We start from the raw sequence: 27,358 nt of genomic DNA, 5'->3' as shown, positions 1-27,358 counted from the left end.
CACTGATTCCCTGTTGCCAGAGAGGCACTGGTGGCTGGCTACGTTTTCACAAGGGAGGGAAACTCGATCTCCACTTGTTAAAGTCCTTGTTTATTGACCATAGATTCCTGGTATAGTATAGGGTGATGTCAAATTATTAATTGCGGAGGCTTGGGGTGTCTATTCCATGGCCTTGACCTGACCCGTGGTTTTTTTATTTTACCTTTATTTTACTAGGCAAGTCAGTTAAGAACAAATTTTTATTTTCAATGACGGCCTAGGAACAGTGGGTTAACTGCCTGTTCAGGGGCAGAACGACAGATTGTGTACCTTGTCAGCTCGGGGATTTGAACTTACAACCTTTCGGTTACTAGTCCAATGCTCTAACCACTAGGCTACCCTGCCGCCATGTTAAAACTAGATCTCAGAAAACGTGACAGAAAAGTGAGCTAACAGAGAGAGAGATGAGCGATATGCATGGTGCAAGCCCACACATCTAATCTGAAAATCGAATCTTAAAGAATACGACATTCAACATGCAAATTGATATGACAAAGATCAAATACAATACGTAAATCTCTTGTCAGTCTAATAACCATGACATCACCAAAGGGGTTCCATGAGGTTCTGTTTTGGGTACTATGATGTTTAATATTTATGTAAATTATATTGACTGCGTTGTTCAAAATTCTAATTATGCATATGATGATAATGTTATATTTTCTGGTGTTCCTACAGGGACTCAGTCTGCCTGTAATCTTCAGATAACTTTTGATAACATTCACAGACTGCTTATCATAACCTGAGACTGGTTTTATGTTGCAGTTGTAATGTATGTTGTAGTTTTTTAGCACAAGTGAAGACAAATATATACCCGATAAGACCTGCTTGCTAGGAGAGAGAGAAGAGGGAGAGAGGGGAAGGAAACGAGAATGAGGGAGCGAAAACGAGATAGAGACAGTCAGAGAGGGATGGAAGAAACAGAGAGGGGAACAGAGAAGCTGCAGATAATAGGCTTTAATGGGGCATTCACATTCAGCTGGCCGGCACAAAAGAGTGGCATTGGGATTTGGGAGTTGGGCTGATTGTTGGGCTGGTGTGCTTAAGGAGAACCAAGCTCTGGCTGATTGTGGGGAAGGACTCATTGTTGAGTGGAATGCCAGTAGTTTTGAAGGAGGTCAGAGAGGACAGGAAGAGAGAAGTGTAAAGAGAGAGCAGGAGGGAGAGGAGAGCGAGACGGTGACGGGGAGACAGAAACACTCAGAAGACAGAGAAGAGATGCAGAGAGAGGGTGATGAGAAGAGATGCAGAGAGGTTGATGAGAAGAGATGCAGAGAGAGGGTGATGAGAAGAGAGAGAAAGGGAGGGACAGAGATGAAATGGGGAGAGGGGTTTGTAGCATGCAGCTTTATTTAAGGACCTCCAGGGGCAAACTCTCTCTCTCTCTATCTGCAATGCTTTCTAGCATGATGTCCGGAGGCAGGGGTTGCTCACTGTGCCACATTGAGGGGCAATGGCATGGGGACTGTATTATCCAGTCCTCAGTCAGTAGCTTGGCAGAAGCCTGCATGGGCCTCACTGCACACACAGAGCACACATTGGAGTGAAAAACAGCCTTTGATTAAACAGGATAGTTTCCGTCTTTAGCAGTCTCTATTGGCATGGCATGAACTTGAGGGATTTGTATTTGTGTGTGCGTGCGTGCGCGTGTGTGTGTGTGTGGGGGGGGGGGGGGTACGTGCACGCGTTGGATGGGGGCCACGTTCTCACACCGTTGTGTCTGACACGAAAGATGTGCTGTGTTCCCTCTCCTCTCAAGCAGGAAATTGTTGGCAGAACGTTAGAGCTATTGCCCGCGAGAGTAGCCGGGCCGAGGCTGGCGCGCGGATTGTGTGTGCTACGCTGCAGCTTGTGATGAATGAGAGGAACGGCGTTCATTTCAAACTAAATTCACCTCTTAGATCTGTCTCTCCCGATAGTTTGCACTGGCATTCATTATCTCTCGCTCGCTCTCTAGCTCCTCTCCATCTCTCTCTCAAATTATAGTTTCTTCTTGCACCTGAAAAATGCGAAAATAATGTCATATTTATAACAAAATACGACGTTCTAAACCATATGTAGGCATAAAGATTATGACGAACTAAACTACATTTTATTACCTGATAAAATCCTACACTACACATGTTTTACATTGTGTGATTTGTTTAATTCATAAATTAATTAAGCCGTATTGTGTTCTGACTAACCGCAACTAAAGAGATTACTTTGCCTCGCTCTCTAATACAATTATGCAAATAAACGGGGGCAATTCTCACTTATTGAATAGGCCAAGGAAGTACCTTATAATTACATGCGCTGCACATATCCTTTTATACCCTATTTGTTTACGTAGCAATTTAACATGTAATAAATGAAGGAACATCATAAAGCGATGTCGCAAAAACAACTTAATTTGCATAATGAGTTTGACGTTTTATGAAATTATTAATGGCATTCATTGGCCAAATCATTTGTAGGCATATACATTTAAGTTTTATTCTGGTTATGTTATTGACTTATTTATCAAAATTTTTAAACCTAAGTCTAAAAGCCTATATGTATTTTTCCTATCAATAGTCAAGTTCTAAATCTGCCTGAAAGGGATAGGTGTCAAGATTTAATAGAGCAAGTAGACCTGTTAATAGAGAAACAATCCAGATCTTGGATTTATGTGTGAATGATGTGGAGGCGGCAGAGATCTTGGTTTATGTTTGTCACCGAGGGGGTAACCTGAGGGGATTTTATTTGGGGGTGGGGGTTACAGACTCTTACCCCCTACTCCCCCTTCTCGCTCGTTTTAGTCCATTGTTGTGACTTGCGCTCAGAGTGCAGCGGATCGGGTTAGCAACGAGACGCAGCAGTAGCCTATACCCACAACATTAACAGAGTGGCTAGCTAGCCTAAATGAGATTTAGCTAGTTATTAAATGTACTGTGTTCTGTTGGGACCAACTCATTCACGAACAGACTCTGCGCGAGTGAAGAGCGAACCACGGTGCGCAAAGATTGACCAACATCTGTTCCATTGTTGCCGGGCTGTAGCCGAATAATTATCCACATTGAGAAGAGTGGTATAAGGGACTCTACGCCTCCTACATTGGAGATCTGTCTGTTTCTATTTGCAACAACCAATACAGATCTCGTTCAATCTAATCTCAAGAGGAGAGAGAATTAAGCAGCAAGTTTGACCGAAGTCTCTCCCTATGGATTTAGCACTTTCTGTCGCGTGAGCCCCTGGAAAGAAGGAGACGGGCGCGCGAGCCTCATTCTGACGTGAGAACACAATCTGCTCAGGGTGAAGTGGACTCTGTGCCCCAGTCGAAGGATCAGCTCTAGCTCCTTCCCAGCTTGCTCACCACCGACCTGCTGTCCTTCATGTTTTGGTTGTTTTGATGGATTTATAAGTGCATCTCCGAGGGTTCCACCCGGGCGCACACTGAAGAAAATCACCAAAGACAACAAAAAAGGATTGGACAGAAATCCAAATGAGGATTCCAATATTGACCTCGATCAAATGGAACTAGGATATTCTGGTGTCTAATCGAACTTTATCAAGGATTGATCATTACGAGCAAAGAACGAAATTAAAGGTAAGATGATTTCCTTGAATCCGCGAGCTAGTAGGTCTATGTTACTTTATTTAGTGGTTACAGTCGACAAGTCCACTAAACAATTGCTTTATTGCCAAATGTATTTCAACTCCACACATTGAAGCCTATGTAGAACCCTTCTTGCAAAGAGTTCCACGGCTGGTTATGGTTTTTCGACAAAACATTAATTCAGACAATGTGATTATGTTAGCCTAATGCATGAGTTTGAATGAAATTCATGATTATATAGCCTACTTCGGTTGCAATAATGTATCCCCACCAGTTTCAGCTTGTGAACATTGAGCGATTGCTGAATGTGGCAGTGTCTGCGCAGCATAGTTTTAACATAGTCTCCACTGTCATATCGATTTGATCGACTTTGCGCACACATGACGTGATGTTGTTGAGTTTTTCGTCCAATAGCTTATGTGAGAAGCTTTTCCAACCGTACAATATATATATTGGAAAAGCTTCTCTTTACAAAGATAGGCTGGCAATACTTGTAACGCGCCTTGGGAAAATGGTTGAAGTTATAGGGAATTTCTCACGATGATCATCTAGTTAAAATGTAACAGAACTAGCTGGTTGTTTGGAAGGTAACTGAGCAGAAGACGTCGTTTGATTTATGACAACAACATCGTAACGGTCTAAAGATAATAAATTAGCGCAACATTGTTTTTACGGATAGTGTAAATCCTTCTTTCAACAAAAACACAGACTAAACACTGGACAACTTTCACTAGTTTATTTCACGCCAAGATTAGCCTACATGGGGCACATCGAGATACGCCTACCATTTACCTCGCTGAAGATAAACACATCGTAAATAACTCAACATATAAAAATAATATTCGTGTTTTTTCCAGTTAGGCTAAATAGAGAAATAGTAGAGTTCGTTCATGGGATAGCTATTAAACGGTGTGTACCACGGCCAGTGGCGGACTTAGTGAAGGCAGGGATCAGTCTGAGGCCCCCCCACCCCACCTGTGTGTGCTTTTCAATTGGTTTTATAGTAGACATGTACATTTAACTGTAGAAATCTATTACCTTTTAATGTGCCATGAACACAACCAGGAGTGATGTTTTCATTTGATTGTTTAAAAAAAAAATCTATTAAAAAAGTAGGTTACCTTCGCTGCACCTTCAGCCAAACTAATTCCAGCATCCAAACAGTGCACTGTGCACCCGCCAACTTTACTTCAATTCGCAAGTGACTGAAACTCTCACTGGAGAAAGCATCCGAGCGAGTGAAACAGCACCCCTGTGTCTTACGACATGCCATACTCCTTTTGGCCAGTCAACATCAGATCCACTCCTGGTGTCCTCTCTCCTAATCTCCTTCACAAAACCCATTGGAGAAGGTCAGAGGAGAGGGACCTCTGGCTTTGTCATCCAATGGGTTGAGGAGGAGAGAGAACGCGAGCAGTATGGAAATGAGATAGAGTGTTGGGCCAGAAACCAAAAGGTTGCTTGATCAAATCCCTGAGCTGACATGGTAAAAATCTGTAATTCTGCCCTGAGCAAGGCAGTTAACCCACTGTTACCTGGGCACTGTGGATGTCGATTAAGGCAACCCCCCACCCGTCTCTGATTCAGAGAGGCAGAAGACACATTTCAGTTGAAGGCATTCAGTTGTACAACTGACTAGATATCCCCTTTCCCCCTTTTTGAAATAATGCCCAACTCACGAGGCCCCTTGATGATGTTCTCCTGCCTAATGGTAAGTCTGCCACTGACCATGGCTGCACGCACATGGTCTGCATGGAACACTCCAGGACTGGCGCCTGTGCACAGTTGGCCCGACTCGGTTCAGTTGTCGTCATCTGGACAAATCACGAAGCTCAGTCTTGTTCCTGTTGCCAACTATGGTCCCCTGTCACGCGATAATAAAAATAAACAACTCCTTTCCATCAAATAACAAATTATTTGTTGTTCTCATAAGAGCAGTCTGCTCTAAAATTATTTGAATACGTCCTCACTAGATTATTTAGTGGGCTCAGGGAAAAATGACACACGTAAGCCTAGTCTTATTTTTTTAACCTGTTTTGGCCTGTCTGTTGTGTTGAGTGCGCCTGTGAATTTGCTATTGTTGCTCCCCGATAGCTTCCTGGCAAGTCTCAAGTGTTTTCATAGTAACAGCCCATTATCCAGACAGGCTGTGCACCTTCCATTCGCAAACAATAGGCTAGAAAAGCCACATATTCACAGCTTCTAGTTATTCATGACGCAGGGGACAGTGGACAATGTGCTGTAGGCCAATGACTGAATGGTCAGGACACCTGTTTAATAAGAATACAACGGCAGTCTAAAAGAGTCTCTTTCTATCTCTACCTATTCACAAGGCTATATACCACAAACAATTTCAGTGCTACTTACTGGAATCACATGCTACAATTTTACATAATGACTGACTGATTCTCTATTGTATTGTCTTTCCAGGTCCAGTTTTTGGGGTGTGTGTTGAGTTTGCCAATGCCCGGAATCGGTGTGTGAGACCAGGGTTGCCCCCTTCATTCTTCACACACACACACACACACACACACACACACACACACACACACACACACACACACACACACACACACACACACACACACACACACACACACACACACACACACACACACACACACACACACACACACACACACATCTGCAAGATGGTGAATGTCTACACGGCTTGCATCGTCATACACTGTCTGACTGTTGGACTCCTGGCCAAAGCCATCGGGTCAGAAGACGGAAAAACAGAAGGTAGGTTGCTCAATATTGCCTAGGATTAGTTGTTCTTACAGGTATATGTTCTTGTGTGTAATTTCCCCTATACTGATGAATATTCCAAACCCTCTTGAGAATTATTTGCTGATGGATAACTGATTGAATTCTCCCTGAGGGAGGTTTCTCAACTTTATCCGTTGCAGTTTCTTAAAATACATCTCTCAAGTGTATCTCTATAGTACACAGCTTCAAATTTCAAGTGAGGTTGCTCAGTTCTGCGTAGACAAGTAATAAAATAAACCACCAACAAAAGCTTTAAAAATACATTAAAAAAACTCAAGGTTCCATTTAATTCACTGAAAGATCTCATTGAGGAAGGAGAAAAATGCCCGTAGCTGTAGAGTACAGTAACCCTTTGATTCATCAGGCTGGTCTCTCTATAGGCAGAACAGCGAGCCACAGGGAAGGTAAGATCCAGTCAAATTCAAGGTGACAGGAAGGAGGAAGGTTGTAATCATTTTTCGGGGGTGAGGAGAAAAAAAAATCTCCCAGTGCTTTTGGTGCTGTAAACCGTGCTACTCGATCCCTCCGAGACCCTGAGGCTCGGAAGTGTAAATCTGTCTGGCCCGTCGCCAGCCGAGAGAGCCGAGGGTGGAGGGGAGGAAGGAGAGGAGGAGGAAGGGAGGGAGGAGAGGATAAGGGGGGGGGGGGGGGGGGCTTCCATTGATGTTTTACAAATACACGCCTGTCATTGTTTATTACCTGCCACAGCCATCCATTCATCTCTAAGTATTGTTATGATGTGTGCAGATTGGCTACAGGCTTGGCAAATTGCAGCCCTCCAGGTTTACAGGAGCTGGGGTTTCTTTTAAGACCCTATACTGATCACTATCAGGGAAGGAGGAAGCCCTGCTCTAGTCTAGGGCTAATTTCAAACACTTTAGTCCATGTTTTTATAACACATTATTAAAATCAATTTGTATTTGTCACATGCACAGAATACAACAGGTGTCTGTGAAATGCTTACTAACAAGCCCTTAATCAACAATACAGTTTAAAGATTGTAAAAGTTAAGAAAATATATATTTTTAAACGTAAGTAAAAAAAGTAACAGAATACAATAACAATAACGAGGCTAAATACAGGGCGTACCTGTACCGAGTCAATGTGCGGGTGTAAAAGTTAATCAAGCGACTTACAGCTGTAATCGCAGCAAAAGGTGGCGCTACAAAGTATTAACTTAAGGGCGCTAAATAATTTTGCACGCCCAATTTTTCTGTTTTTGATTTGTTAAAAAAGTTTGAAATATCCAATAAATGTCGTTCCACTTCATGATTGTGTCCCACTTGTTGTTGATTCTTCACCAAAAAATACAGTTTTATATCTTTATGTTTGAAGCCTGAAATGTGGCAAAAGGTCGCAAAGTTCAAGGGGGCCGAATACTTTCGCAAGGCACTGTACATGTAGGTAGAGGTAAAGTGACCATGCATATATAATAAACTGTGAGTAGCAGCAGTGTAAAAAAAATGAGTGGGTGGGATCATAGCAAATACTTTGGCTAGCCATTTGATTAATTGTTCAGCAGTCTTATGGTTTGGGGGTAGAAGCTGTTAAGGAGCCTTTTAGACCTAGACTTGGTGCTCCGGTACCATTTGCCGTGCGGTAGCAGAGACAACCAGTCTATGACTTGGGTGACTGGAGTCTTTGACAATTTTTTGGGCCTTCCTCTGTCACCGCTTATTATAGAGGTCCTAGATGGCAGGAAGCTTGGCCCCAGTAATGTACTGGGCCGTAAGAACTACCCTCTGTAGCTCCTTATGGTCAGATGCCGAGCAGTTTCCATACCAGGTGGTGATGCAACCGGTCAGGATGCTCTAAGTGCAGCTGTATAACGTTTTGAGAATCTGGGGACCCATGACAAGTCTTTTCAGTCCCCTGAGAGGTAATAGGCGTTGCCGTGCCCTCTTCATGACTGTCTTGGTGTGTTTGGACCATGATAGTTTGTTGGTGATATGGACACCAAGGAACTTGAAGCTCTCGACCCGCTCCACTACAGCCCTGTGGATGTGAATGTGGTGTGTTCGGCCCTCCTTTTCATGTAGTCTACGATCAGGTCCTTTGTCTTGCTCATGTTGACGGAGAGGCTGTTGTCCTTGCACCACACTGCCAGGTCTCTGACCTCCTCCCTATAGGCTGTCTCATCATTGTCGGAGAGCAGGCCTACCACCGTTGTGTCGTCAGCAAACTAATTGATGGTGTTGGAGTCGTGCTTGGCCACGCAGTCATGGGTGAACAGGGAGTACAGGAGGGGACAAAGCACCCACCCCTGAGGGGCCCCCGTGTTGAGGATCAGCGTGGCAGACGTGTTGTTGCCTACACTTACCATCTGGGGGCGTCCCGTCAGGAAATCCAGGATCCAGTTGCAGAGGGAGGTGTTTAGTCCCAGGGTCCTAAGCTTAGTGATGAGCTTTGTGGGCACTATGGTGTTGAACACTGAGCAGCATCTGTGGATCTGGTGGGGCGGTATTCGAATTGGAGTGGGTCTAGGGTTTCCAGAATGATGGTGTTGATGTGAGCCATGACCAGCCTTTCAAAGCACTTCATGGCTACAGACGTGAGTGCTATGGGTGGTAGTCATTTAGGTTGGTTACTCTAGCGTTCTTGGGCACAGGGATTAGGGTGATCAGCTTGAAACATGTAGATATTAAAGACTTGGTCAGGGAGAGATTGAAAATGTCAGTGAAGACACTTGCCAGTTGGTCCACGCATACTCTGAGTACACATCCTGGCTGTTTAGAAGCGCAATCTCCACCATAAATTCAAAGGATTTATACAGGATTTACCCCATCTGATCAAAGGACCTGCTCTCACTTGGGGCCAAAGCCAGACCACTGGTACTTTTCAGCCTTAATTTACATAACAATGGCTAACTGTGAACTTGAACACTTTCTCACAAAGCAACTGTTTTGATTATGCAAAGGTTGTTGATTCTGCTCTTCACAAGTCTTCACTATCATCCCTAGCTATGGAAACACAATTTACCTAGGTGTGTACTCACTAGTGCAACACTGGTGTTACAGTTGAAAATCAGCATCATTAGCAAGGGGAACCCAGGTAGTTTTTCAATGTGCCTGTTTCTTAAGAGGGTCTACCCATGACTCCGTGGACAAGCTGACTCCCGCAGTGGAGAAGTGGTGAAGGTCCCAGGTCCCCGCCTCGGGGCCCACAATGCAGCACTAAGTCCCTGCCAGAAGACATTAGACTCATTGGTAATAATTCAGCATGGCAACACCACCCAGGAACATTCCAGTTACCAACCAGGAAAATAAAAAAGAGAGAGCGAGAGAGTGAGAGAACAGAAGTAGCCATTATGAACTCTGGCTGCAGGATGAAGTTGGTGATATTTTTTTCTCAGTGGAGTGAAATGTATGCCACACACATAGGTCTGGAGCACAGGCGTCAGTGTGCTAACGCAGAACAGCGCTGCTCACACTCAAGCTGACAGTGATTTAGTGAGGAATTCATCCCCTCCAGATATGACATACAGTTGATCAAATGAATTGGCATCGAGGATGCTTTGCATTTTAAGTAGTCAATGTTTTATATATATTTCCACTATGTGGTTGGAATAATACTGTAAAATTGTGAAAATTATAATAATGGCCTTTTAGTGTAAGAGCTGTTTGAAAAGATTGCTTGCAATTTCAGCCTGTTTTGGTGGATTGAAGTTTTGGCCTGTCTGGTGACATCAACATGCGGTAAATTAGCTAATAGACCAATAAGAAAGAGAGTTCCAATCCTCTCTGCCAATAACAGCTAGTTTTAAGTTTTCTTAAAACCACTCCCAGACACTCCAAGAAAAATTCTTGCTTGAGAAATTTCCCTTAGCTAAGAAGCAATTTTTGTTTCTTTTTGACCATTTTAATTGAAAACAATCACAGTAAGGTACTTAACTGTTACCCAGAAATGATTTGATATTGATATTTTAAAAAATGGCTGCATTGGCTCTTTAACCACTGGGCTATCCTAATGTGTTGTAAGCCATGTGACTACAATAGTATCGCTCACTCTTCTACACAGTCACTATATTATTGACAATATTGCGTTATGGCAGTTTGTTCTTAGCATATCCTTTGTGGTGAATGGATACTGATGTAGAAGACTTACGTTGCAAAACGTGTCACCCAGAACAGAAACAAACCGTAGCGTACCATGGATTCACCCCTAAAGGAACTCTAGTCATGAAAGAGAAGAGTGCATCCAATGGTCAAACGCTCCCCTGCCGGTCGAGTCACACCAGTGAAATGTTTTGTGTTTTGCTTTTTGTTGTGTTTGCCCCTTTCACACGGGGTGAATATTCACACTCAGCTGTGAGTTCAAATGAAGGCCACAGGCAGCTCAGAGTCCTCACAAGTTCATTAGCATGGTTCTGTTTGCTTGGTGAGGAATGTTGCCTTTCCAAGCTTAACAGAAAGCAGCACTTTTAAAGTTGCCACAGCTTTTTGCACTGCGCTGCAAAGTAAAGTCACAATGTGGGATGGGATGGTAAGCTATTGGCTAGATGGGTCAATCACATAGTCAAATGAATGGGAGCTTTTCATTGGACAGGGTGCATATAAGGTACTTATTGCAGTGTAATACAGCTGTAATAAAATGTTTAGCTAATTTGAGTTTGATTTCACCCTAGCTCTCACCTGTGTATTCCTACTCCGCCTGCCTCGCATGAAGCAGTTAGAGCGAGCAGCTCATCAAGCAGGGGGAACAGATTGCCTTTTACTTACTGAGGTGGCTACAAGAAGCAATCAGACAGAAAATTGGTGTGACTGGACGGGCACCCTGCATATGGCTGAGGCCAGTGGAGTCCTTATTGTGACACGTTAGCCCCCAGTTTATCAGTGCACTCTTATCACCCACCAACCAACCAGTCTACATTCAAACACAGGCACTCTGAGAAATGCGAGAAACACGTACTTTTACTGACGTGTTTAGATATAAACTGAGGCTGGAGTTTACATTTCCTACATTTTTTTTTGACAATCCCTTTCTCCTCTCATCTTCTCTCGGTACAGATTTGACGGTGTCTCGGCCGCTCATCTTGCCTGGTTACCCTGAGAACGCTACGGCGGTTGTGGGGGGACAGGTGACGCTGCTGTGTAAGGTCCACCGGCCAGCCATCACCAAGGTCCAGTGGCTAAAAAGAGACGAAGAGCACCTGGGAGCCGAGGGCCAGCCACATCTCAGAACTCTGGCCCTACAGAGCAACATCTCCAATGTGAACATTCTGTCTCTGAGCAACGTGTCTCTGGAGGATGCTGGAGAGTACATCTGTATGGCTGAGGCCACTACACACGCTGGACTACAGCTACAGTCCATGCAGTCTGCCTGGCTACAGGTTCTACCAGGTAAACACTTCTTGCTAGACTTTGTTCATCAGGCTATTGGATGCTTCCCACATAGAATTAGGAATTAGAATAGAACATTTAATTGGATCTCTCTAGCTTCCAATGCGCTACAGCCGTGTGGGTTTTTTGTCAATTATGTCTTGATAGTAATTGATTACTAACAACAGTAACTAGCTGGAAGTCAACGTATATTAATCTCATACCTTGTCCCTGTAGGGACCCTGCTCTCCCGTTACCTGGACCAGAGTACGCCCATTGAAGTCCCAGCAGGTACTTGCCATTGAACTGCCTCTATCCCAGTGGAGTAAAGAGAACAGAGAGGAGTATGAGTGAGGATGACAGGGGCCATCTGTGTTACTGAGAGGCTGTTTGGTGGGCTGGAATGGGGCTCTCTCTCCGAGCCTGCCTCTCAGACCGCCACTGAACCATTGCCACCCCATCGATTTGTTTCTGAGGGCCAACCCGCTGTCACGCTACAACATGTTCATTAGCTACATTCTTTTTCTCTTTTCTCTTTTCTCTTTTCTTTGTTCTTGTAGCTAGCTTGCTCTCACTCCCACAGTGATCCATGCTAAACAAAACAAGGAGCAGAGAGAGGTGGAGAGAGGCCTCCCAGTTGCCATGACAACCTCTTTTTGTGTGTCTGGCGGGTCAGGGGATAATGGGGGCGAGAGTTGAAAGTTCATAGTTGAAGGGATGGCCACTCTCTTGAGAACAAGATGTGGCCACCGTTTGGTGTGTGTGTGTGTGTCCCGAGTACTCACACGTTTGTTTTTGTGTCTTTGTTATCCCTGCAGATGTCCTGGAGGACCTTAGTGAGGACACCACTGAGCACCTGCTCCTGGAACCGGGTGATGTCCTCAAGCTGCGCTGTGACACCAATCGGCCGGGGGGCGTGTACTGGTACAAGGAGGGGACCCGGGTGATGCACACCGCCCGCATCCAGATCCGCGGGGGCGTTATGGAGATCACGGACGTGACGTACGAGGATTCTGGGGTGTACGTATGTGTCCTCCGCGGGACCAAGGAGCCCCTGAGGAACTTCACCATCACTGTAGCAGGTGAGATCTAGATTTAGAAGACAGAAGAAGTCTCAGCCTTAGAGGTACGATGATATGTCCAATGAAGTTCTAGGTTATATGTATGCATCTCTATTGTCTTGGTCTCTATGGCCTCCTGAATGATCAGTTATAAAAACAAGTTGTTAACTCTTTCCATATCTTGATGCTTCTCAGACTTACTGGGCTCAGGTGATGATGATGAGGACAACGGTCTAGAAGACACATCGGCTGAGATTGAGAATGATCAGGTCTACTTCACAAGAGGTCCCTACTGGACCCACACCCAGCGCATGGAGAAGAAGCTGTACGCAGTGCCGGCAGGGAACACGGTCAAGTTCCGCTGCCCGGCCATGGGCAGCCCTCTGCCCTCCATCCGCTGGCTGAGGAACGGACGTGAGTTCAGGGGAGAGCACCGCATCGGAGGCATCAAGGTGAGACAGTGACCAACCTGGGAGCGAAGACAGTAGGAGAGTGGTTAGGGTGGGGATGAGATGGAGGGTGAAAAAGGGTGGGGAAGAGGAGGGAGGGGAAGAAAGGGAGAGAAAGAGGAGAGAGGGGGAGAAAAACAGTGGTTGCTATTTTGTTTACTGGCATATAACTTCCACATAATTTGTTCTCAACCCTGGTCTCAATAGGGAAGTGACACACTGTGAATCTGTTTACACTGGATCCATCAAAGACAAGTTACCATAGAGAAAGACAAGCACTTCCAAAGCACAAGCCAGTATAACTTGTATCCATAGGAATGATCCAACACACAACGTACAGACAACCCATTTCTAACGTGTCTGTTTTGTCCGTTTATAGTTGAGACACCAGCACTGGAGCCTGGTGATGGAGAGTGTGGTGCCTTCAGACCGTGGGAACTACACCTGTCTGGTGGAGAACAAATACGGCTCCATCACACACAGCTACCTTCTGGACGTGCTGGGTAAGAACACTCACTCATCCACCTCGCAACAAGAATCTCACTTTACCTACCCAACACAGTCTGCTGTTTGCTCATCTGACATTCAACTCCCAAAGCTGGGAGGGATAGTATGGGTAATGAGAAAAAGTAATTCCCTCCACCATTCTCTAATTCAACCACATTCCATCAAACTTGTAACACCAGCCCTTTCCGTCTCTCTCTCCATAATGACTGGAAGTAAAGTTGGCATGAACTCATTATAAAGTCTGTACATATAGTCAAAGCTCCAGGGTGTGTGCAGTACTGTAAGGTATTGTTTCCCCTGTCCTACACTCACCACCACCCCACTCTAGACATGTAGACATAGGCCGTCTCCCCGCGGAGCCACTGCCGGCCCATGATACTTAGCATGTCAGGCCTGATTACCGTCCCGTCCCGTTGCTCTCCCCACTCTACCTCAGTGGCGTCTCACAAGACAGAGAAACACAGAGGCTCCACAGCTCACCTCAGACAGAGGGAGGACAGCCGGTGGAGAGAGGAGAGAGAGAGAGGATGGCCAGGCTCCCCAACCAATTTTCCCCCCGACCTGTGACTGGCCAGTTTCTGCGGCTCGGCAGTCCAGTGTGGGGTCAACTGCTGTCTCCAGAAGCATGCAAAGGGGAAAAGAGCTTGCACACACAGAGAGAGGGAAGCAACGCAGTGACTTCCAAGCTGGCCTGGCTAGAAAATAAAATTGCTAATGAAACCAATTAGTGAGATATACTGTGTCTGGCTGGTGTTGGTTGTGAGAAACAATGCCTGCTTATCTGTCCCTTCCCCTTTGGCACTGCTGTGCTGCGGTCAGTCAAATTAACTGGTCGTTACCACTGGCCTTTCTCTCCATGCCTGCGAAACACAGCATTCAGGAAATAAATAAGACCGATCTGGAGATAACCTTGTTTCATCTGAATCTAAATTATACTGTTATTTTAGATGAGTATTTACTTCAATGGTTAGGTTATTCCAGGCATTCCAGAGTACTTCTTGTAGCTTAGAGACAGCGATGTGCTCCGTTGAACAGAGGAATCTCCCTCTCGCTGTCCCCCACGGCTGAACTTCGAACTCTTCCCTCGGGCAAGGGGAATCCTCATGGCCCTCTGGAGTCTAACACTCTCTCTATCCCCCCCCCCCCCCCCCCCCCTCCCTGTCTGTTTTCAGAGCGCTCCCCACACAGGCCTATCCTGCAGGCTGGTCTGCCAGCCAACACTACAGCAGTGGTGGGCACTGATGTCCAGTTCTTCTGTAAGGTCTACAGCGATGCCCAGCCCCACATCCAGTGGCTGAAACACATTGAGAGGAACGGCAGCCGCTACGGCCCCGATGGGACTCCCTACGTTCAGATACTGAAGACAGGCAGCCTCAACATGTCGGAGGTGGAAGTTCTCTACCTGACTAAGGTGACCATGGAGGATGCTGGAGAGTACACCTGTCTGGCTGGAAACTCCATTGGCTTCTCCCACCAGTCTGCCTGGCTCACCGTCCTCTTGGGTATATTTATCCTTCAAACTACAGTATGGCAACATATGGTCAAAGTAAGGAGTTTAGAAGAATTCAGAATAAATTGTCACTTGTGCTTTGGGCCAAGTATAGTCAACTTACCAAAGGTATTTTTAGGGCAGTCAGAGTTCATCAGTTAACTCAAGTCAACTTTTTGTAATTTTAGCGCACAATTTTTTTATTGTGATTAATTGCATTGTCGGAAAGCGTTCAAAATACACTGAAAACATAGTAAATGCATAATATATACAGCTAAAAACAACCATTTGATGTCAAAACAAGTTGACGTTGAGATTATAAAAAGTGTGCTTTATTGACCAGATTTTGCTACCCGTTACTTTGGACAAAATCAAGATGTCAATAATCTTGTAATGCTTTTTGAATAAATATCTTAAATTACAGCTCAATTCGAGAAAATTCTGAATTTACGATTAATCGTGATTAATCACAGCCAATACTGCAATTAACTCAAAAAATAATACATTGTTTGACAGCCCTAGTCTTTTTGTATCGAGTTCAGAAGAAATGGTCACTTGAGTCAGTCTCAAACCCTTTTATTTCCTTTTCATCGTCTTCTTCTCATAGAGGAGGACGTGGCTGACGAGGTGGACCTAATGGAGACCAAGTACACTGACATCATCATCTACGCGTCTGGCTTCCTGGCTCTGGTTATGGCCATCGTTATCGTGGTGCTGTGTCGCATGCAGGTAAACCCCAGCAGAGAACCCTTCGATGTCCTCCCTGTCCAGAAACTCTCCAAGTTCCCCCTCCGCAGACAGTACTCTGTGGAGTCTAACTCGTCAGGAAAGTCCAGTGCGTCTCTGATGAGAGTGGCCCGCCTGTCTTCCAGCTGCTCCCCTATGCTGGCCGGAGTCATGGAGTTTGAACTGCCCTACGACCCCGACTGGGAGTTTCCCAGGGAGAAGTAAGTCCTGTTTGACTTTCTGGTTTGTTAGGGGTTTTGGTTTAGGTACTTACTGGTTATTGAGTCAGTCATTGAGTTCCTCCATCTTGAATATGTGTTTTGGTTTCTGTTGAGTTCCATGTATCTTCCCTGTACTGACCATCATTGTCCTTTCTTTCTCCAGTCTGACGTTAGGGAAGCCACTGGGTGAGGGTTGTTTTGGCCAAGTGGTCAGAGCTGAGGCCTATGGGCTCAACAAGGACCATCAGGAGAACATCTCCACTGTGGCTGTCAAAATGCTGAAAGGTACGAACTAGGAACCATCTTCTTAGGAAAGACTGGACAATGACTAGTATTTATTGTTGACTCTATTTCCAGATCCACAACATGACCAAAAGTATGCCCGTCGAACATATGATTCTAAAACGATGGGCATTAATATGGAGTTGGTCCCCCTCTGCAGCTATAACAGCTTCCACTCTTCTGGGAAGGCTTTCCACTAGACGTTGGAACATTGCTGCAGGGATTTGCTTCCATTCAAGCCACAAGCATTAGAGAGGTCGGCCACTGATGTTGGGCAATTAGTCCTAGCTCTCAGTTAGCGTTCCAATTCACCCCAAAGGTGTATGATGGGGTTGAGGTCAGGGCTCTGTGCAGGCCAGTCAAGTTATTCCACACCAATCTCGACAAACCATTTTTGTATGGACCTCGCTTTGTGCACAGGGGCATTGTCATTCTGAAACAGGAAAGGGCCTTCCCCAAACTGTTGCCTCAAAGTTGGAAGTACATAATCGTCTAGAATGTCATTGTATGCTGTAGCATTAAGATTTACCTTCACTGGAACTAAGTGGCCGAGCCCAAACCATGAAAAACAGTCCCAGACCATTATTCCTCCTCCACCAAACTTTACAGTTAGCACTATGCATTGGGGCAGGTAGTGTTCTCCTGGCATCCGCAAAACCCAGAGTCGTCCATCGGACTGCCAGATGGTAAAGCGTGATTCATCACTCCAGAGAACGCATTTCCACTGCTCCAGAGTCCAATGGCGACAACCTTTACACCACTCCGGCCAATGCTTAGGCATTGCGCATGGTGATCTTAGGCTTGTGTGTGGCTGCTCGGCCATGGAAACCCATTTCATGAATCTTGTGCTGACATTGTTTCCAGAGGCTGTTTGGAACTTGGTAATGAGCACTTTGGCGGTCTCGTTCTGTGAGCTTGTGTGGCTTACCACTTTGCAGCTGAGCAATTTTTGCTCCTAGACGTTTCAACTTCACAATAACAGCACTTAAAGTTGACCGGGGCAGCTCTAGCAGGGCAAGCATTTGACAAACTAACTAGTTGGAAAGGTGGCATCCTATGACGGTGCGATGTTGAAAGTCACTGAGCTCTTCAGTAAGGTCATTCTACTGACAATGTTTGTCTATGGAGATTGCATGCCTCTGTGCTCGATTTTATATACCTGTCAGCAACAGGTGAGGCTGAAATAGCCAAATCCACTCATTTGAAGGGGTGTCCACATCATTTTGTATATATAGTATATGTTCCTAAAACTTCAAATGTGTGTCCGTCTCATTCCCCAGATGATGCCACAGACAAAGACCTGTCAGACCTCATATCTGAGATGGAGTTGATGAAGGTGATGGACAAGCACAAGAACATCATTAACCTCCTGGGGGTGTGCACAGAAGATGGTGAGTTCAAGACACAAGTTCACAACCAAAGGTCAAAAGCTACTATATCACTGTTACTCCTCACTCATTCGACTCTAGCCCTGCTCAGTGACCTTGTCATTAATGGTGGTCCCATGCCTCCAGGTGTCCATAGGGAGGATGGAGTTGATCACTAACTTTCTCCCCTCCCCTATCAGGTCCTCTGTACGTGCTGGTGGAGTATGCGTCTAAAGGCAGCCTCAGGGAGTACCTGCGGGCCCGCCGGCCACCTGGCATGGACTACACCTTTGATGTGACCAAAGTGCCCGAGGAGCAGCTCACCTTCAAAGACCTGCTGTCCTGTGCCTACCAGGTGGCACGTGGCATGGAGTACCTGGCCTCCAAAAGGGTGAGTGCTATGTCTTAAAGGGGTTTGGTTAGCTTATATGTCCATCTCAATATGGATTATTAGGTTTACAATTTGTATGTGGCCTTCTATAGAATGACTTTGGCCTGAAGGGGTTTAGACAACAAGCAAGAGCAAGTGATAACCCCCCTCCTTCCTTCCTTCCTTCCTTCCTTCCTTCCTTCCTTCCTTCCTTCCTTCCTTCCTTCCTTCCTTCCTTCCTTCCTTCCTTCCTTCCTTCCTTCCTTCCTTCCTTCCTTCCTTCCTTCCCACCTACCCCCCAACACACCATTCCTCATTCACTAGCCTGGTCTCTCTTATCAACACATCCCTTTGTATGACACACCATCCTGGAATTCCACAGTGGAGTGGTGGTTGAGCCCTGTTTACCCCTCCAGCCCCCCATCCCTCTGTCCTGCCTGCCTGCCGCAGTGGGCTTTGTCTTTTTTAGCACAGCCATAAATCTGTTAGCAAACAGGCGCAGAGCTGCGTCTGTGCCCCGGCATCGGGTTTCTGTCTCTGTGGCTTGCTAAGAATGCAGTAGTCCGAAACCACCCCACCATTATGGAGCCCCCGGAAAACCAGGGCTTTCTCATTTCCACCAATCCCCAAATACCACGTCTATTTGAAATTAAAACCAAAATAAACTTAATGACATCCATTCAAGTCCAGCAAACAGTGGTTGTTTTTCAACAAAACCTCGAGATCTATAAGTAGTTGATTTAATTTGGTGCGTTTGGTTAAAATTGGACGCTGCGTGTTGACTTAAGACCAGGTCTTTTCATTTTAGAAACTCACAGCGAATCATTTCTATGTCAATACTATCTGGTTTTACATGACTGCAAAAACAGAAAACCACAATGTAGACATGGTCATGTAATTACAATATTCTAAATTGTAGAGTAACATTTCATAAACATTTAACATAAAAGTCAAAACTGCATATATCTTTATGTTCCCTGACTTAACCCTGGTTTCTCCTCTCTCTGTCTCTACAGTGCATCCACAGAGACCTTGCTGCCAGAAACGTCCTCGTCACGGAAGACAACGTCATGAAAATCGCAGACTTTGGCCTTGCTAGAGGAGTGCACCAGATTGACTACTACAAGAAAACCACCAACGTGAGTTATCCTATCCTGCTATACCCCTGACTGGCTCTGTGGCACCTTGTTCCTCTCCTAAATCGAGACAAGTGCCTGTTCCAGGACTGTGCTGTTGTGTGTCATCTTGTTGGCCAGCTTTCAGAACAGCCCCTGTTGGTACATGGAGACACAGCAGACTGTCTGCTCTCTGTCTAGTGTCCCCCAGTCGGCTTGTGCCTGTTTCAGCTTTAATGCTCTTAACCTTTTACTGCAGTGGGCTAAATCAGCGTCACACAGAGTGATTCTCGACAGTCTTAAACAAATCTGCTTTGAAGCAAAAGTATACACCTCACTCACACACATGGTTATGGGCTCAAAAAAATAAGACACCTGTACCATGTCAGATATAGAGTTGAAATGTATTACATTTTGAGTTAGCAGCATCCCAATATATTACTCTTTACATACATCACAGAAGGCTGAAATATAACAAAACGGTTGACAAAGAAACACCGGATTTCCTTCTGGGTTTTGAAAAATATTAATAATATTCCACCCATGAGGCCAAAGAGGGTGTTTTTGGTCATTGACAGCAGAAAAGGGCTACAGACAGATGTTTGATGTTTGCCCACTGATTGGCAGCCAGCTTAATGGGAGATCATTTGAAAAAGCTGACGAGGAAGGGAAGAGGGGAGTGGGCGAAAGAGAGGAGGAACGGGGGAGTCGGGGAATGATGTATAGACGACTGGATGAAGGGCTCTGGCATCGTGGCAACCGACTGACTCACTGACTGTCCACCTCTCACTAACGTTGTTGTTCTGTTTTGCAGGGACGTCTGCCAGTGAAGTGGATGGCACCAGAGGCCTTGTTCGACCGAGTCTACACACACCAGAGTGACGTGTGGTCGTTTGGCGTGCTGATGTGGGAGATCTTTACCTTGGGGGGCTCGCCCTACCCCGGTATCCCTGTGGAGGAGCTCTTCAAGCTGTTGAAAGAAGGCCACCGCATGGATAAACCCTCCAACTGCACACACGAGCTGTGAGTAGACACACGCAAGTACACACCTAAACTGATCAAACACCACAAGCAACGCCACAGCCTTCTCACCTAAGCTCGCAACTTTTAAGTTGGACATTGACATTTATTACAGTGTGTTTCAGAAGCTTTTTTTTTGTCCCTCTCCTGTGCTACATTTGCATGTTTGCAAATGTGAAAATGCTGTGGATGTGTGTAAATACCCTGGTACTAACTAGCCCTCTCTGTCTATGTGTACAGCTACATGAAGATGAGGGAGTGCTGGCATGCCGTGCCCACACAACGACCCACCTTCAAACAGCTGGTGGAGGAGCTGGACAGAGTGCTGCTGTCTATCTCTGACGAGGTGGGTGTCTGGGACCCCTGCTCACACACACATACACACACACACACGAGCACACACACACACACACACACACACACACACACACACACACACACACACACACACACACACACACACACACACACACACACACACACACACACATACACAATCTGCTCGCCAGATGTCCTGTTCCAACATACTGTTCCAGCTATAGTTTAGCTTATTACTTTAAGACACCCTGTAGTTTGTACACAGCACACAGTCTCAGATAAAATGTCAACCTTACTATGCATCACACAACACAAACGTCAAGCTTAAAAATACAATGTAATAAATTACACAAATGCAAAGCATTACCAAACTGAACAGTTTCTCTCCTGCTTCTTCTTCTTAGTACCTGGACCTGTCAACACCTTTCGAACAGTACTCCCCATCGTGCGAGGACACTTCCAGCTCTTGCTCCTCGGACAATGACTCTGTCTTTACCCACGATGCCCTGTCCACCGACCCCTGTCTGTTGGGTTACCACGACGTGAATTCTCGGATTGACCTGAAACCGGCACTGCGGTAGACAGCGGCTCCAATGCGAGTCCTCTGTCTCAAAGGGCATTACATGGAGAAGTTTACTTTGGGAAACCATCATGTTGCATGAAAAGTGGTACTTGGACTGTCTGCTCTGGCACTGTGCCCAACAACAGTATCTCAAACCTTGGCACTACAGAACCCTGGTCATCTAAAATGGCTGCCTCTTATCAGGTTTGGGTTTTTACAGTAAAAGGACTCTCTTTTGTTTGGGTCTCTACAGAGAGGATGGACAATGGTCATCTTGTACTCAAACTCATCTGAGCTAGCATCCGAACAGTATCCAAACTGAGCTTTTAAAACAGAAAAAGAAGTTTTAACATAAAATATTTATTTTGATATGGGAAAAAAACAGAGAAGCTGATTGTTAAATATAAATCTCTCTATATATAAGATTATTTTACATTTTGCTATTTAAAATTGTCTTAAATCTCAGGATCTCTTGTGTTAAAAAGTTGCTGTAGAGGCAGCAAAGTGCCTGATTTTTTTTCTTCCTGTGAATATATTAAAATCTAAAAATGTTTTATGTACATATCATAAAAAATACAATTACCTTTTATAAATTATTCTAAATGATACAAAAATGAAGGTGTTCAACTGAGGTGAAGAAAGAAATAATGTATTCAAGCGTTTTAACGGCCAAAATGTCCTCGCAATTCACCTTCCATTTCATCAAAATCCCTTCAGTCCTCTGTTTGTACGCTGCTCTGGCCTTTGTATTGCATCCAGGCCAATCGCCAAAGCCCTCAGAACCCTCAATCCCTTATGCTTTCAATTGTTGCAAACATAAACTAACTATAAGAACAGTATGGTCTGGGGGTCTGGGCCCTGAAAGAGAAGAATACAATTAAACACAGGACACTGTGGGGGGACAGGGGGAGCAGCCCAGCTTCCACTGTCAATGCTGTATGAAAAGAAAAGAAAAGGACTGGACCTGAAGGTCTGAATGTGAAAAGCCCAGTGTGATTGATTTTGAATCCTCCTCTTTTGTTTCCCCTTTAACCAGGCCCAGTGTGTTTGTAGAGGTACAGGCTGAGGCTGAGGCTGGGCCTGGACAATAGGGTCTTTGGCAGTCCTGATGGGTGTGACTGTGGGGACAGGGATGGTGGGGGGATCCGGTAGCCTCAGCCCGTCAGCACCTCAGCCTGGGCCTGTGTGCAAATGAAGACTCCCTTATTATGATAATGCTTGGCTCCCAGTGATACCAATCTTTATTCTGCTACCATCTTTTAATATACATATGCTAATTCTTATGCTTTGTTACAATTGGGGGAATACTCTAAATGTCCTCCAGGGAATGCAAATGGTTCACCTCGAATCATATAGATAAGCCTCCAATGTTGTTGTTTCAACAACGCTTCAGATTCGAACTGCCCCAACTGTTTTTCATTCAGAATACTCACAAGCATTTGTATAAAAATGGTGGTGTTGTGGGTTGAAAGCAAAGCATAATGCACATACAGTAACAAGCAATTCAGGTACCAGGGCAGTGGGACTGGCTACCTTTTTGTGTACAATGATATCCTTACCGTTCAGGTGTGAGATTTATTTGGTGGGTCCTCATTTTTTGGAAAACTAAACGTTTAGCAATTTAGCTCAAAAATCGTTTTTTCTACTCGAAAGCAGCATGACCTCCAACTGAAAACCAAACCATGAGCTACAGAACAGCCTATATGAATTGAACTTAGCTCTTCAACATCGAGAGTTGTATCACAATGATCCTCAGTGTTGTTGTTTTGATTCCCGTACTACACAACGTCAGGATCAACTGCGTGACATTCCATTTATGTACGCCCAATACAATTGTAACAATCACAATGTTCTTTAATAAAAATTCATCAAGATCATTATTTTAGAAATATGTAATTTATTTGTTTATTGTTTTGTTTTTGTATGAAATAAAGTATAATTTAAAAGATACACTTTGTCCTTTGCCATATGTCATTCTTTTAGAAAGCAAGAGAAATGAAGAGACAGGATGCACAGAAAGAGAAAGAAAGACAGCAGCTGAAGACAGAAAGGGAAAGAGAGAAAATGAGAGAAGGAGACAAGAGAAAAAGATGAGGGTTAGGGGTTAAGGGGTAGGGGGTAGAGTGCACTAGTGATCACAGAGACCCAGTTCCTTTTAAGTAGCATTCTCAGCCCCAGCACACGGCTGGCTGGCTTATCTCTCATGTGAGTCATTTCACCTCAAAAAGCACAAGAAAAAGGATTTCAACACCCACAATCTCAGATTGTTCTGAAATTGTTTGTGTAGTTAGACCAGATAACATTAGCATAACTGAAACATTATTTTGTTGAAATATAATTTGATCTGAAATTAAGCGAATTGATTGCACCCAAATTGGCCATTTTAATTGATAGGATCACCTGAGGGCTCCGTTACCTCGGCTCCCGTGCTGGCCCATCCGGATCCCTCTTTGGAGGTGGATGCGTCCGAGACTGGGATAGGAGCCGTGCTCTCCCAGCGCTCGGTTACGCCACCAAAGCTCTGCCCCTGTGCCTTCTTCTCGAAGAAGCTCAGCCCGGCGGAGCGAAAACATGACGTGGGGGACCGGGAGCTGTTGGCTGTCGTCAAGGCTCTGAAGTCGTGGAGACATTGGCTTGAGGGTCTAAACACCCTTTTCTCATCTGGACTGACCACCGCAATCTGAAGTACATCCGGGCAGCGAGGACTGAACCCTCGCCAGGCAAGGTGGGCCATGTTTTTCACCCGTTTAGTTTTTTCCCTTTCCTACAGACCAGGTTCCCAAAACGTGAAAGCAGACTCACTGTCACGACTGTATGACGCAGAGGAGCGGCCCATGGATCCCACTCCCATACTCCCGGCATCCTGCCTGGTGGTGCCGGTAGTGTGGGAGCTGGACGCGGACATTGAGAGCAGGTGTTACGTGCAGAGCCCGCTCCCCTCCAGTGTCCCACTGGACATCTGTACATTCCGTCTGCTGTCCGTGACCGGTTGGTCTTTTGGGCCCACACGTCACCCTGCTCTGGTCATCCTGGGATCGGTCGGGTGGTGCGCTGTTTGGTTGGGAAGTACTGGTGGCATACCTTGGCCAAGGACGTGAGGGTTTATGTTTCCTCCTGCTCGGTGTGCGCCCAGTGTAAGGCTCCTAGATACCTGCCCAGAGGGAAGCTACACCCCTTACCCGTTCCACAGCGGCCTTGGTCGGGCGGCGGTCGGCGGTCGGCGTCGCCAGTCTTCTAGCCATCATCGATCCTCTTTTCATTTTCCATGTGTTTTGTCTTGTTTCTCACACCTGGTTTCAATTCCCTCAATCGTTTGTTGCGTTTTTAACCCTCTGTTCCCCCCATGTGTTTGTGTGGGATTGTTTATTTGTAAGTGCTTGTGCACGTATTGTTTGGTGCGCTACTGTCACGAACGTTGTTGTAAGAATCGGACCAAAATGCAGCGTGGTTTGGGTTCATCATCTTTTATTATGAGAACCGGCACAAAAATGAAAAAGAGCAAAGCAACGAACATGCAGCTTTTTCCTGCTCAAAGGCAACAATACAAAAACAAGATCCCATAAAAACCCAGTGGGAAAAGGCTGCCTAAATATGATCCCCAATCAGAGACAACGATAGACAGCTGCCTCTGATTGGGAACCATACCAGGCCAACATAGAAATACAAAAACTAGAGTACCCACCCTAGTCACACCTCGACCTAACCAAATTAGAGAATAAAAGGCTCTCTAAGGTCAAGGCGTGACAGTACCCCTCCCAAAGGTGCGGACTCCGGACGCAAAACCTGACTATATAGGGGAGGGCCCTGGTGGGCATCTAGCCTCTGTGGCGGCTCCGGTACGGGATGTAGACCCCGCTCTGCTCGCGGATCCGTAAGCTTCGGTGGCGGCTCTGGTGCGGGGATCGTCGCCAGAAGCTCTGGACCGTGGATCGTCGCCGGAGGAACCGGAACGTGGATCGTTGCCAGAGGAACTGGACCGTGGTTCGGTGCCGGGGGACCGGACCGTGGATTGTCGCCGGAGAAACCGGACCGTAGATCGTCGCCGGAAGATCCTCGCTGGGGACCCTGCGCACTGGAGGCCTTCCTAGTCCAGAGCTTCCGGCGATGGTCCCCAGTCCAGAGCCTCCTGCTAGGGTTCCTAGTCCAGAGCGTCCTGCGAGGGTTCCCAGTCCAGAGCCTCCTGCTAGGGTTTCCAGTACAAGCCTCCAGCGAGGGTTCATAGTCCAGAGCCTCCTGCGAAGGTTCCCAGTCCAGAGCCTCCAATGATGATCCACAGTCCGGAGTCCCCGGTGATGGTCCACAGTCCGGTTCCTCCGGCGACGATCCACGGTCTGGTTCCTCCGGTGACAAGTGGCACCGGACTGGTGACACGCCCTTCAGGGCGAGTGCGGGGAGCAGGCACAAGACGTACCTGTCTGGGAAGGCGCACTTGAGGGAGAGTGCGAGGAGCAGACACAGGACGTACCCGACTGGAGACACGCACTTCAGGGAGAATACGAGGAGCAGCTACAGGACCTACCGGACTGGGGACACGCACTTCAGGGAGAGTGCGAGGAGGAGGCACAGGACGTACTGGGCTGTGGAGGTACACTGGAGACCTGGTGCGTAGAGCTGGCACAGATGGTGCCGGAACGATGATACACTCCGCACGGCAAGTGCGGGGAGCTGGCACAGGACGTACTGGCCTGTGGAGGCGCACTGGAGACCTGGTGCGTAGCACCGGCACAAATTGTACCGGAACGGTGACACACACTTCAGGGCGAGTGCGTGGAGGAGACATAGGACGCATCGGACTGGGGAGGCACCCTGGAGGCCAGATGTGTGAAACTGGTGCAGATGACACCGGACTGTTGTCACGCTCCTCAGCACGCCTGCTCTGCAGCACTCTCACCACCACCTCTCTTCGGAATCTTTCGTTGAGTTTTGACTGCCAAGCTGTCTTCATCAGGGTATAATCAAACACTGCGGGATGACTCGTTCATATAGTGTCGAAAGACACAGGTGTCTGTAATCATGGCCAAGTGTGGCCTAATATCATTGGTTAATTATCAAATGTTCAAATGGCATACAAAGAACAGCATACAAAAAAACTAATGGATAGCATACTATCATAGATTCATTATAGACTACACAAGCTTACAAACAATTACAATGGCAAAGTCACAATAATCACAAGAATGGCTTCAGAATGGCTTCAATTAAAGGTCCAGGCAGCCTCTTGTTTTAACAATCAATTAGCAAGGTCACCCCCTCTCCTAGGGAGGGTGACATATTTGATGACAATATAACGCAGAGACGAGATCGAGTGGTTTGCTTCCAAAAAGTGTGCCGCAACTGGGTAAGTCAAGTTTTTGCACCTAATGGTGCTATGGTGCTCTGAGATACGTACTTTTAATTTGCGCTTTGTTTTACCCACATCATTTTTACCATAAGGAAAAGTTATAAGTTAGTCGAGCACGTGATAACACCTTTGATTGGGATCTCTTTCCCTGTTTGTGGGTGTTTGAAGGATCTACATTTATAAGTGCCATTGCATTGAGCACAGCCATTACCATCCAGTAGGGCCGCATATAGAGGTTGTTCAGGAATATCTTTGGGTGGTAAATCAGAGCGTACCAATTGGTCTCTGAGATTTTTGCCACACAAGAATACAACCAAGGGAAGGTCAGAAAACACATTACAGAGACTATCATCGGAGTTTAGAATGTGCCAATGTTTGTGAACAATTCCCTTCATTTGTTCAGAGCACTTAGAATAGCGGGTAGTTAGAATGCAAGAATGCGTCTTTTTGCGAGACTGACCTTGAAAAAGGTAATGTCTCGTTTTGTTTTGAATCTTCTCAATGGCAATATTAATCTGATCATTTTTGTACCTCCTCTCCTTGAATTTACTTTGTGTCTCAGCCATATTTCTTTCGAAATCTGAATGTTTTTTGCAAATTTTTTGATTCGACAGAATTGGCTTAGTAAATCTCAGATGCTCAGAACAGGAGTTAAGAAAAGCATGGAACGCCTGGAGCTGTTTTGCATCACCCCTCCATAGAACAAAAATAGCATCAATATACCATTTCCAAATAATGATATATATATTAGGCAAGAAAACATTTTTGAGAGGATTGAAAATAGACCATACCAGGCCAACATAGAAATACAAAACCTAGAGTAC

At 45.8% G+C, this 27,358-nt stretch overlaps 1 protein-coding gene across 1 annotated transcript; it reads left to right on the top strand.

The window, feature by feature from the left end:
• Positions 1 to 2,833: 2,833 nt before the first annotated feature.
• Positions 2,834 to 23,143, top strand: fgfr4 (fibroblast growth factor receptor 4). The gene is made up of 16 exons (XM_020485551.2): positions 2,834 to 3,607; positions 6,047 to 6,361; positions 11,395 to 11,727; positions 11,944 to 11,997; positions 12,525 to 12,788; positions 12,963 to 13,219; positions 13,596 to 13,719; positions 14,896 to 15,225; positions 15,820 to 16,159; positions 16,323 to 16,444; positions 17,722 to 17,832; positions 18,009 to 18,199; positions 19,195 to 19,317; positions 20,108 to 20,316; positions 20,554 to 20,659; positions 21,036 to 23,143. Exons 2-16 carry the CDS (start codon positions 6,268 to 6,270, stop codon positions 21,210 to 21,212), a joined length of 2,835 nt encoding a protein of 944 aa, XP_020341140.2. The 5' UTR covers positions 2,834 to 3,607; positions 6,047 to 6,267; the 3' UTR covers positions 21,213 to 23,143.
• Positions 23,144 to 27,358: the final 4,215 nt, after the last annotated feature.

The sequence above is a fragment of the Oncorhynchus kisutch genome, linkage group LG6 (genome assembly GCF_002021735.2).
Source record: "Oncorhynchus kisutch isolate 150728-3 linkage group LG6, Okis_V2, whole genome shotgun sequence".
Lineage (NCBI taxonomy): Eukaryota > Metazoa > Chordata > Actinopteri > Salmoniformes > Salmonidae > Oncorhynchus > Oncorhynchus kisutch.
The sequence above is the reverse complement of the archived record's forward strand: the minus strand, read 5'-3'. Positions and strand labels throughout refer to the sequence as shown.